Here is a 12,317-nt window from a genome sequence, read left to right as displayed (position 1 = left end):
CTTGAAACCTTTTCCAAAGATTGCCATCATTTCCTTTCACCACATCAGCGCATGACTTAGTATTTTTGCTGTCACTTATAGTGGGAGATGATGATGAATCCATATTCACAGCATTTTCAGTAAACATGTACTCTAGTTACTCGAGGTGTACGTTGTAATTGGTGAAAAATGGAAGTCATAATGTTTGAAATTTCGTATTTTATTAAATAAACAAAGTTGTGTTTTACTGTCTTGGGTATATTGCCAACTTGAAGATATTGTAACATTAAAAAATAAACCCACTGAAATACTGTGAACTTGAAGGAAGTCGGCTAAAAATCAAAACAAAACATCGCTGTAATCAAGATTCAAGGTGTATGTAAATAATAAAGACTTTAGGTTGTATTTTTAAAATAACTTGTGTGAGCAATATTCAGCGTATGTAAGTCTTGTTGTTGTTGTCGTTGTTACTGTTTCTGGGTGTTTTTTGAAAATCGCACGTAACATGAAAACTTTCTCTGGTTAAACAGCAAAACCCAGCGTATCGAGGCGTATTAAGTAATCCTTTATACCAAAAAGGTAATAAGCCGTTGGAGCAAGAAAACTCTGTGTTATTCTCAGATCAAGTGAGCGGTTGAAAAAGGCAAACAAAAGTCAGGTATGATCCTAAAATAGAACGGCGACACGCTCATTCACATGCGGTGAGCAGTGAAAGGAAGATGAAATGGAAACAGGGGCACCCAACGTCAATTTTCGGAAAATATCTGTTTGGAAGACGATTTGAAAAAAATGGTATAATTGCCCATTTATAACGGATATTTACCCTAAAAAGGTCACCTAGAATTTTCGGAAGCCTTTTTTCTGGCTGAAATTTTCGAAAAGGTAAGTGTTAATCCCTATAATTTTGGGATCACTAGACTTTCAGCTAGGAAATCCGAACAGATGAAAATTTTTTTGGAGGATAAATACACTATGCCTGTGACCTTGTTAACAGGTATTTTTTGAATTAAATGTTGAGTCTTCTGACATGATTTCTGTCGGGGTAAAACTTATTTGAAGGCATTAAAATCAGTGAAGTTGCCAGGTGTTTCTTCAGTTGTAGAAGATAGTGAAGGTCCTGTTTGAGAATAGTGGGAGTTAAGCCTATTACTTATATCACTGGGGTCGGTAATTATATTTTCCCCTATTTCTAATTGAGATACTGTATCGTGGTTGAACTGGGGTCCTTCCCAATTAATAATTGATTTATTCCTTTCCTTGCATTTTTGACGTTTGTCGAATTTTCGGTATAATTATAATAGGTAATTTTAGCATTCTTACATGTTATTTCATAGGTAACCTTATTCTTAATAGTAATTGTAAACCAATTATGGCTCCAGTTGGCCTCAGTAGGGATCCTTGAGGCTATTTTCCTAGTAAGTTTATCGCTTTGAAACATTAGCCTTTTTCGGTCTGGAGTAATCCAGGGTGAGGCAACATTTTAAACTCTCCTTTGTTTATGTGGATCATGGTTATATCTATAACACTTAAGAACATGCTCTGCTACTCCTGTATTTATCATGAGCAATTTTGGGGTTGTCCTCCAGTTGAACCAGATGTTGGGGTAACATTGCTAAATCATTTTGAAAGTTATTTAGATTGAAGTTCTTAAAGCATCTGCTTTTCACAGTTTTGAAATTGGATTTTGAGGTACATATTGTGATCTACGTTTTGCGACACTGATATTTCTTGTTACAAGGCAATGGTTTCTTCAATATTCCAATATCTGCAACACCAGAGTTACAAAAGTTCCAGGGACAATTTGTTAAGAATAGATCGATAGTAGAAGTAGAGTACTGGGTGATCCGTGTATGTTTGTCTAGTGAAGTTGACTATATTTGTAGGTAACACAAAATAATACCAAGTACCTTTTGTGTCATGCTGTCATGAATGTGAGGTTGCACCCACATTCCAATTATATCCCCAATGATATTAACTTCCAAGTGGTAGGATTCCAATCTGTCCAAAACATTCTCAAGTTAATTATTTATTCATAATATCATTTTTTTCAACAACACAAGTTTAAACGATAGTTACTAAACGAAAATTAGCATGATATCATATTAAGTATTTTTCAGTTGCTCGCTTTATTTCTGGAAAAATAATTTAATGATAGCAGCAGAATCATCATGTTTATGAAAAGAAGGTCATCACTCATGTGACGAATTGTTGCAAAAGGGTCTGGAATTTGGAATCTGGAATCCGAAATCCGGAATAAGAAATCTGGAATCCAATATAAGAACTTGAAACAAAGTCACTTGGCTTATACTAATTTGCAAAAGGAAACGAAATGATACAGAAACAATAAAGCTAACCTTAGGCCTGATTAGGCATAAACAGTTTACCAGTACTAGCATTAGGCTTAAGGTTAGCTTTAATGAATGTTTAGGATTCTTTCGTTTTCATTTCGTTTCGCAAATTAGTGTAAGGCTTTGGTTGAAGTTCTTATATCACATTCCGGATTCCAGATTCCAGGTTCTAGGTTCTGGGTTCCGGGTCCCCAGTTCCTGCTTTTAGGCAAACCCATTGCAAAAGGTCTATTTGTCTAAACCATGTGCTTTTAAAGCATTCAGGTGCAGGTAACATTTGCAGACAGCCTCTCATCTTACCGGTAGATGCCGTAGGGTCAACATTGTTTTGCATAGTGGTACAGCTAGCAAATGAGTGTAGTCAAATCTTCGCCAATCAGTATAGAATTGTCTGAGTGACGGCAAGCTCTTGGTATGGGAACTTTGTCCCTAACAGTTGGTACAAAAAATTAATTACTAGCTACATACACACTATTTTTGTATGATACAGAACACGGACAAAATCCTTTGCAGGAATAATGTAGACCCAAACTGAATAGGTAATCAATAACTCGAAAGCAAAGGTGCAATTTAGTATTTTTGCAACTTTCATTTTTGTGTTGTCTGTTTTGGAAATGTTAATTTTAGCGCTAACATACTCTGCCCCAAAATGTCTACTTGCTAATTAATATGCATTTTTGTTACTGTAACCAAGTTGCCATTGACAATAACAATTATTATTATGGGGTACTCCTAATATTTTGATTTTGTTTATTTTTACTCCTAACAAAGTTTGTTTCTCATTATAACACATCATTGTTTCCTAGCTTAAAAACTGTTTTAAGTTTTACAGATCACTCTGCCACCCATCCTGCATACAACAAGCAACCTGCTGTCTTCTTGAATTTGTTCTCTAATTTGAAATGACAGATAGTATTAATCAGTCAGTGACTAACCATAATTATGCTACATTTGTACATTACCACTTAAATACAGCATGGGACGTAAGAGAGCTTGTCAGGTTAGCAGGGTCAGCCAATAATAATGCCAGATACTAACTACATAGACTAATATAACCTCTACAATGATTAAGAAGAGTGCAGAATTTAAGCCAGGAAAATCAGTGGAGTATATGTATGATAATTTGCCCTAGAAAAAGTAATGTACAGTACATTAACCCTTCAACTACATATTCCATCATTCAGTGTTTGCAAAAGAATTGAAAATAATATGGACTGAAGATCCAATCATTAATTGTGCTCATGAATCAGAGTGGACAACAGGCCCCATTATAACACTGTGAGTTAATTTTTATTCATATTAACTATGTTTTAATGATGCGATATTAATTAAATTATTATTTTTTGTGCAAGGGTCAAAATTAAACCTGCTAATAAGCTGATACAGTAATTAGGTACCCCTGTGCTCTACCCTGATCATGACAACCACCCCCTTCCCCCCCCAGGTGGATGATGTGCACTTTTGGGATTCCAAGTTAAATACCGAAGTACCATAACAAAAATATTTCATTTTTTTAAAATTTTGAAATGAATAATTACCACTGACAAGAACTGGCCAATTTATACATTATAATTTATTATACTGGTACTTTTGGTCTCAAAGGTGTGCTTGTGTTGAAGTTGTTAAAAACATTTAGTCCTAATGTCTTCATTGATCTCTTTTAAAACAATGAAATGAGTCGTGGATGATTTAACATGCAAAATGCAGTGTATAATGATAATTATTGTCTTTCTTGTATTCCTGTGAATGTTTCCACCATTCCTTACTAGTTGTTTTGATCCTGCAGTGTTGTCTGTGGCATCATAGCTTATTTGTGCCTTGTTGGAACCTTGATCGACTTATGCCTGTTTCAACAGTCCTGGAAGTTTTGGTTTCCTTCAGAGAGTTTTCAAAGTGAAACCCGGCATTCCTCAAATGTTGTGAGTGATTCCATTGCTGAGTCCACTCCGTTACTTCACGGAAATGTATCTGCATCCACTTCATCTTCATTCGTTTGGACAAAGTTGACAAAGCCCAGTGAGCAAGAACAAGGTGTGTATGAGCTCAGCACATAAAAGTTACATGAGGTACATTTTAATGCACTAGGGAGGTTGAAACCTGCCATTTGAGCTCTCCCATGAGAGACAACCCTCTGGAAGATGGCAGATGGTGACCCTCTCTGTCAAGTCTATGAGCGGATCTATGCAACCATTTATTTCTCAGAGGATGATATCATATTTGTGGACTACCTACAAGGAAAAGGTCTGGATTGTCTTTCAGTTGTCCTGTAGCTGACCAATGACTATCATGATTATAAAAATGATGATCGCGATTATGAGTAATAGTAAAAGCAACTATTATAATATTTGCTTGCGACGTTATTGATGGCTGGGGTACTGAGTATGTAAAAACTTCCTTCAAACCTGACATGAAAATGTCAAAATCATAGTCCATTTTACAGTTGTGCTTAGTTACCTGGCCTATGAATGAAAGTGAGGCTGGAGTTGACCTTGTTTTGATAGAAACCTCACTGCTTTTCTTATGTAAATTCTTGCCAATTAGCATGACAACAACATCATTAACGTAAGAAAAGGAGGGAAGTCTGTATCATAACAAGGTCAACATCAGCCTCACTTTCATTAAAAGGGCCAGATAACTAAGCACACAACTGTAAAGAATACTATTGGCAACGAGTCAGCCAAGTGAACATGCGAGGCTGACGATGCAGCAGCCTTATAGTGCTGAAGCGCAAGAGTGCTGTGTAATATGCAGAAAGAAATTTCACGTGCTCCAGAGAAAGTAATGTAAGATAAGGTAAGAGAACAAAGGCCTTTTATCATGTGACTTAAAGAACCAATGAAGCTGTGTGTTTTGACTTGTGATGCCATTACACAAACTGGCATGAGGCAACATTGTTCATGTGGATATTTATGAGTGAGAGAAAGCACACTTTTCCATTTCTCTGACCATTGTGTTCTGTACATTTGTTTACAGTGTTCTTTAAAATTAATATATATTACTTTTTCGAACCAGCGTGTTCTAAATTGAGTGAATGAGCTCAAGACTGAATCAGAAATGGTGGTTAAAATGTATTTTATTTGAGGACAAAAAGCAGTTTAATCAGAGTCAGAATCTGGAAGAAGATCCTCTTGTAACTTCACTTGCCGTTGATAAGCCATACTGTATGTTAACCAATCAAGATCATGTAGTCATGCCCTCTTGATTACCAAAAGTGCCCTTGTGATGCCCTCTTTCTCAGCCAATCAGCATTCAGTAATTTTGCCCTGAATGGGATAAACACTGAAAATACTTTGGCAATTTTCTAGGAGGCATTGATTTTATCCAACTTAATTATTGTAATTATGTTCCTGTTAAAATTACGGCCGTTCAAAAATTACTGCTTTAGTTAACTTTCAATATTATTGCAAAACTCATTGACATTTACATGTACATTGTTGTTCAAGATGCAAAGTGTGCAAGGATTTTACTGTACTTACTGTACATTTCTATTGTTGTTGTGTTATTGTTAACTTAGATAAGTTGAGTTGCAGTACTTTGAAATAAAATAATTACCACTACTGTTGGGTTCCAAAAATGGCAATCTGATACAAATCTGCAAACTGTGCAGCCAGCTAGGCGCTCAACCCCTGAAAATGACCCATGCATGACCTTGGAGCACAGCATCACCGCAAGAAGGAATAAGCTGGGAGTCGATTTTGCGGAAGGAAGGAAAACTGGAGTGCCAGGAGAAAAACCCTTGAACTGCAGGTTGAGATTAACTGAAACATATGAACTCACAATATGATCCCAAGTCTGCAGAGGTGGGAGACACGAGTGTTACCACAGGGCCAATTCCGTACTCCATTTACATGTAAAGGTGGTGCTTGTGATGTCATAAATCTTGTCATTTTAGCCTTTGTCTTGGCATTTGACTTTTAAGATGCTTCTTAAATCGCTCTTAAATTTTGTGCATTTGCAAACTTTAAGTCACATTGACAGCTTGTCCAAGGGAAAACACCTGGGCCCGGTTGTTCGAAAGCCGATTAACGCTAATCCCAGATTAAAAAATTACCAAGGAGTTTATTTCCCTTCTCTCGGATGTTGTATAACGCTGATATTTGGCAAAATTTTACATTAGAGGAAGTAAATCTTGAAAACCAAAAATAACCAAAAGAAACTTGCTCTGAAAAGTTGAAAAAATTAAACCAAAGTTTACGCTAATCTTGGATTAAGTTAATCGGCTTTCGAACAACCGGGCCCTGAAGTATTTCAATGTGTTCAAGAACCTTAAGGGGTTAATTCCTGAATGGGTGAACATCTGGAATTAACATCCCATGCTTTACTGGCCTGGACTACATTTTAGTATTGTGGCCATGAAATACTCCTCCCACTACAATAATTGTATTTTTTCCCATAGGATTTCTGGTCAGATTTCTAACTTGCTTCTCAATAACTCGTAACACCAGCAAGGTCATGGATTGCTCTGTTCCGCCTGGTGCTATCATGTCTGTCAATGGAGTGCGTGTTCTTAGCATGTGGTGGGTTATTCTAGGACACACCTACCTCTGGCTTTTGCAAAATAGAGTAGTGGGTAAGTGTTGACGTCATTTCCCTTTCTTTAAGAATCCCATTTTCGTGCTGTGGATAAAAGAGCTTTTTGACTTTAACATGCAGGGTTGTACTAATACTGTGTTTATTTAAAAAAACACAAACTCACCCAACAGTTACTGTCAAGTCTTTTTTTACTTTAATTATAATGAAATACAAATAAATTAATGAAGGGCTCAATGCAACATTGTCTCAAGTGACCATTTTTGGCTGATTTTATAATACAGTTGAACCTGTATATATATTATAACGGCTACCCTCGAGGTTTGAGGAACTGATCACTTAAGGACAGTGCCTACTAATTCAAAGGTATTTTTGCCAGACCGGGCATTTGGAAAGACTAAATTTACAACGCCTTCAAATTAGACACTTCGAGGATGATATATACTGCTCCATAAGAATGGGAGGTATTGTCATGCAAGTGTTCCTTCAGATAATTGTTGCATTTTCTTTGCAAGCTGGTGGATCTGGCTGCTTAATAGAGGGTGGCTGCTTAATGCAGGGCCGCTGTAATTATACAGTTTCGACTGTATTCCTCAAAACTACTGTACAGTGTAGCTTAATCTATGCAAGTTGCCTGGAAATGAACTTAAGGACATTTCCCTGGTTTTGCTTTCTCTTATTTGTGCAATGTGTTTCTCAAAAGCCTACACAAAACTTTCAATAATTATTTTGATTGTCTTATTGATTTTTTATTTATTGACCAGCTTTTTGGAAGTAGGGGATCACTACATGTTCCTATTCATTATGTTAATTATGTTAATATTACATTTGTTATATTAATATTACTCTGCTTTGCCCCCAGTGACTGTTGAGCACAAAATTAATGCAATGTAGCTTTTTCAGTGTGGAATAGACCAATTGCGATATTATAAAATTCAGTTCTAAAGAAAAGGCATCGTCTCGAGGCTCTGAGGAGTAAACTCATACAAATCCCTTATATTTGTTTCCCAGAGCATCAAAATTGGTCTATTCTGGGGCTATTAAAATGTTGTTCTCTGGGATGTTTTGTTGCAACAAGGGTTTGTGCTACAGTCTAGGTTGAGTTAAATCACGTACATAAATGTACATTCTGAAGGTTTTTCTAAATAAATGTACCGAACTGGGACAGAGCATTAATTAATTAACTCAGGCATACATGTAGTCATGGTTGTTATCGGCAAAAAGCTTGATTAACCGTATTATTGTAACTTACAAGGCATTGTATGATTGACAACTTTTGAAATCAGTTAGTGCCTTGGATTATAATCATGATCTTTTATTTTTTTCCAGATGATGTTGGCCTTGGGATTCATATTGTTAATAGGTTTACATTTAACACTATAAACTCAGCCTTCTTCTCTGTTGACAGTTTTTTCGTATTGAGGTACAGTATGGCGGAATTATTTTATACAGAGCAATTAGTTTTAGTGGTCTACTTAAACCAAGAGCAGAGTAAATGATGATGATGATGATGATGATGATGATGATAATAATGATAATAATAATAATAATAATAATAATAATAATAATAATAATAATAGACACGACAACGTAGCTCGGGCAATTCATTGGGAGCTGTCAGGAAACTATGGGTTTGAGTGAAATGACAGGTGGTACATGTATGATCATGTTCCTAACAGTGTACTTGAAAATGAGGATTGCAAGATGTTGTGGGATTTCAGTGTAAGAACAGACCATGAGATTGAGGCTAGGAGACCAGATTTATTAGAACAACTGGCAAATTATAGATGTGGCAATGCCAGAAGATGGAAGGGTGTGAGAGTAAAAGACAACGAAAAAGTAGAGAAATACGAAAGATGTGGGGCGTAAGGACAAAGATGATACCCATAGTGGTGCAGGCATTGGGAACAATACCGCTGAGATTAAAAGAAAATCTGAGGACCATTGGTGTGGATACATCCATTGAACTGATTCAGAGATCTGCACTTTTGGGGATGCCAAGAATTCTTAGAAAAGTGCTGAAGATGTAGACAGAAAAGGAAAGAAAAATGAAGGATGCTTCTTGGTTACCCTAGGCAACTGGATGTTGAGGCCGGAGTCAAGGAAAACCAGATTTAATTAACACCTTTTATCTGAGAGTATTTGTGCATAATAATAATAATAATAATAATAATAATAATAATAATAATAATAATAATAATAATAATAATAAATGATATTTTAGAATAAAATAGATGTTAATGCTGGTAAGCAAATACTGGGCAGCGCCTGGGAGGAGAGCGTGACTTCCCATCACATGACTACCTTATTTGGCTATTTCATTCATCCCGCCATTCGAGCCTTCTCAGTTTGACATTTCCATAGCTCAACTAGTTCTGTTTTTTCTGTTCAGCAATTTAATCCCTCCCTCCCGACCGTTTTGCTTTCTGGCTCTCTTGTATTTTATCTTATTTTTTCTTTATGAGCTTCTGTAACCTATTTAATAATTCTCCTTAATAAAATATGGGTGGGGAATTGCTGCCTGCGGCACCCCTTCAGCCCTGTGCTGAAGCCCCGTTAGGGAGGGGGCATATTGTTACTCTGCTGGACTGGGTTAACTTGGCCCCAGGACATTATGCCAGCAACTATGCCCGCCTTGCAATACAGGCATGAGGCACCCCCTCGGCTAGTTGCCGAGGCCCCTCATCCGGTGGTCCATACCGGCGGTGGGTATTATCCGCGCCTGGCCAGTACATTCCCTGCCCCTCGTTTACGCCCAAGTTGTGTGTATTGTCTTTTATTGTGCACCAAAGCATTAATAATAATAATAATAATAATAATAATAATAATAATAATATAATAATAATAATAATAGTAATAATAATATCAGGCCATCTTGTTAGAAGATGCCTACTTTGTTATTTCAAGGTCCATGCACATGCAGCATTTAAATAAATTATTCCTCTTGATCATCTACTCTCTCAATCATCATCAGACATGATTTATTCAAATGCTGTAATTATTATTGCATTTGAATATATCAATGTTTCTTAGCAGGGACACCCTCTTATGACTTTACTTCCAAGGATTTTAACCTGCCATACAGGAGGACTCCTTAGTATACAATCATTCTCCATTCTAATCGCATGACTGCAGAGTAAGGCAGCCTGGGTAATATGAAGGACATATTGTTCCTTGAAAAAATATCGGAACCACTGGAGAAGGACAAATGGCAATTGACTCATCCTTGTCATGAAGCAGCATCTCCTATACACTTGATTCTCCCGAAATAAAGAACAGGTGAAGGGCATGTCCTTGAAATGTTCCAAATGACTATTTTTGCTGTGAAAAGAATGAATTTCAATGTTGCATGTGGAGACTGAAGTTTTCTGAAGGTAGTCGGGTCACAAGAGAAGTTGCATGTTCCGGTACAGTGTGCATGTAGCAAAAAAATAACATGTGGTTTTAATATCATTCAAGCTTGTCCACCCTTGAATTCTGAAGAAGTTGTTGCATGGGGAAAGACAAGTCTGATTTGTGTGACAGGAGGAATCCGGCAGTAATTGGCTGAGACTGGAAGATGGCTATTTTTGTTAGTATCACCCAACTAGTTGACTAATGCAAATCCTGCATTTATTTATTTATTTATTCCATTTTCAGTGCATTAGATGAAACAATTCAAACTACATACTATATACTACATGCTAAAAGAGAGAAAAAAAAATTACTGCAGTGGGGAAGGACTAGAAGGGAACATACGAACCATTCGAGCTAGTCCACCCAATTGGCTACGCTACTAGAGGACTATTACTAATAGTCCTCGCATAGCGAAAAGCGTTACGCTATCTTTCGTTTATTCCCCAATAAATATTTCTTCAACTTGCATTTGCTAACTTTATCATTGCCATTTCTGTCCGACTAGCTGGGTGATACTAAGACAATTAGACCCTTTGCCCTCAAGGGCCACGGGTCTAATTGTTAATGATTAGGGATTACATTAAATTAAATGTTATATGGGGCAGGGGCGGTGGGGAAGTTTGCTATATGCAACGGCTAAGAGGCTAATACAAGGGTAAATAGTATTGTAACTGATTCTTCCAGAGGCTTTGAATTGGTTCTTAATTTGCAAATTGGGTTCATGTTCATGTAGGCAAGGAGATCTTGGGCAATTCAGTGATATAGCATAGAAACCTCAGAGCTTTATTTAAATTTTTCTAGCCTAATATTGCTTCAAGTGACTTTTCTTGTTTGTAGTGGTTTGCTTGTTGCGTACATTGCCTTCCGTCGCATGGAAAAGGATGATGGGCAACTTCCTTTGTTTAAATTCTACTTTCATCGATTTTGGAGGTATTTGATTGATAGCCCATTTCCGAGTTGCTGCATGCCTCAGTTTCAAAGCGAGTTCTGGCGCACAACCATTCAAATGGAAATGAGTTGCGAAATTGTTATGCAAATCAAACTCATTTCCCTTACAATAGTTGAGCACCAAGACTCACTTCGAAGACTCACTTGTCACCATGCATACTTTTTTAAGTTAATATTTTCGTATGATTTTTGCCTTTAAACTATTTAGTGTGTTACATGTGAGCAGTAGCAAATTTGATACAACAACATAATAGGCAATTAATGATGTAATTAACAATTATTCCATGAGCGCGCGTTGGATGTGAGATGGTTAATAGCCAACGAGGTGCGTAGCGCCGAGTTGTCTATAACAAGTCTCGTATCCAACAAGCGTGAATGGAATAATTGTTTTGTTAAATTCCTTAAACTCGAAAAGTTTGGAAATACGAAATATAAGCGAAATACGCGGGAAACTCCAAACAAAATCGAAAAAAACTTGATGAAGATGTGATGTTGTGTAATACCTGGTGGTCAGACAGACGCAGGCTCATCATAAAAACATTTCTTACCTTTTCGCGTACTTCTAAACGTCGGAATTGATCCAAACTTTCCACGAAGACGTTCTTTTTCTGCTTTATTGAGAGAGAAATACTTAAGCTTAGCAACGCTCAGCGCAATCATTTGCCATTATAAGGTCAAAGTAAGGTATATGAGCTGATAACGGAGATTAAGTGAACCATTCAGAGCACGAGAAATGCATTAACGCAGGTTGAAAATTTAATAATAATTTTTAATTGCCTTGAATTTTTTAATTGCGACAAAAAGTGTAAAGGAAGGAGAAAAGGGGAGGGTGGAGGAAGCCTGTCAGTGCAAAAATCAGTTTTTGTATTTTGTGTTCGTCTCATGAAACAATCTGACAGTTACACTTGATTGTGCAAGTGATCCGCGCTAAATAGACCTTTTTCGCTTGTACATTTTGTTTTCCCAATACAGATCATGTGATAATACTCAGGAGGTTTGGTCCTTTGTTTTGTTCATTAAAAAGAATTCATGCAAGTATGAGTATGTCTGCATGCACTCTTTTTAATGAACAAAAGAAATAAGCCACTTCGGAGTTTCACGTCGGGATGTAATCAA

General features: G+C 36.8%; 1 protein-coding gene across 1 annotated transcript in view; it reads left to right on the top strand.

The window, feature by feature from the left end:
• The window catches only part of LOC138022317 (nose resistant to fluoxetine protein 6-like), a 38,873-nt gene that overhangs the window by 13,230 nt on the left and 13,326 nt on the right, over positions 1-12,317 (top strand). Inside the window, exons 4-8 of the mRNA XM_068869426.1 lie at positions 3,512-3,605; positions 4,114-4,358; positions 6,724-6,897; positions 8,187-8,280; positions 11,091-11,183. Of these exons, the coding sequence (XP_068725527.1) occupies positions 3,512-3,605; positions 4,114-4,358; positions 6,724-6,897; positions 8,187-8,280; positions 11,091-11,183 (700 nt within the window). The remainder of the gene's footprint in view (positions 1-3,511; positions 3,606-4,113; positions 4,359-6,723; positions 6,898-8,186; positions 8,281-11,090; positions 11,184-12,317) is intronic.

This window comes from Montipora capricornis, chromosome 10 (genome assembly GCF_036669925.1).
Source record: "Montipora capricornis isolate CH-2021 chromosome 10, ASM3666992v2, whole genome shotgun sequence".
Lineage (NCBI taxonomy): Eukaryota > Metazoa > Cnidaria > Anthozoa > Scleractinia > Acroporidae > Montipora > Montipora capricornis.
This window is presented reverse-complemented; position numbering and strand designations above follow the sequence as displayed.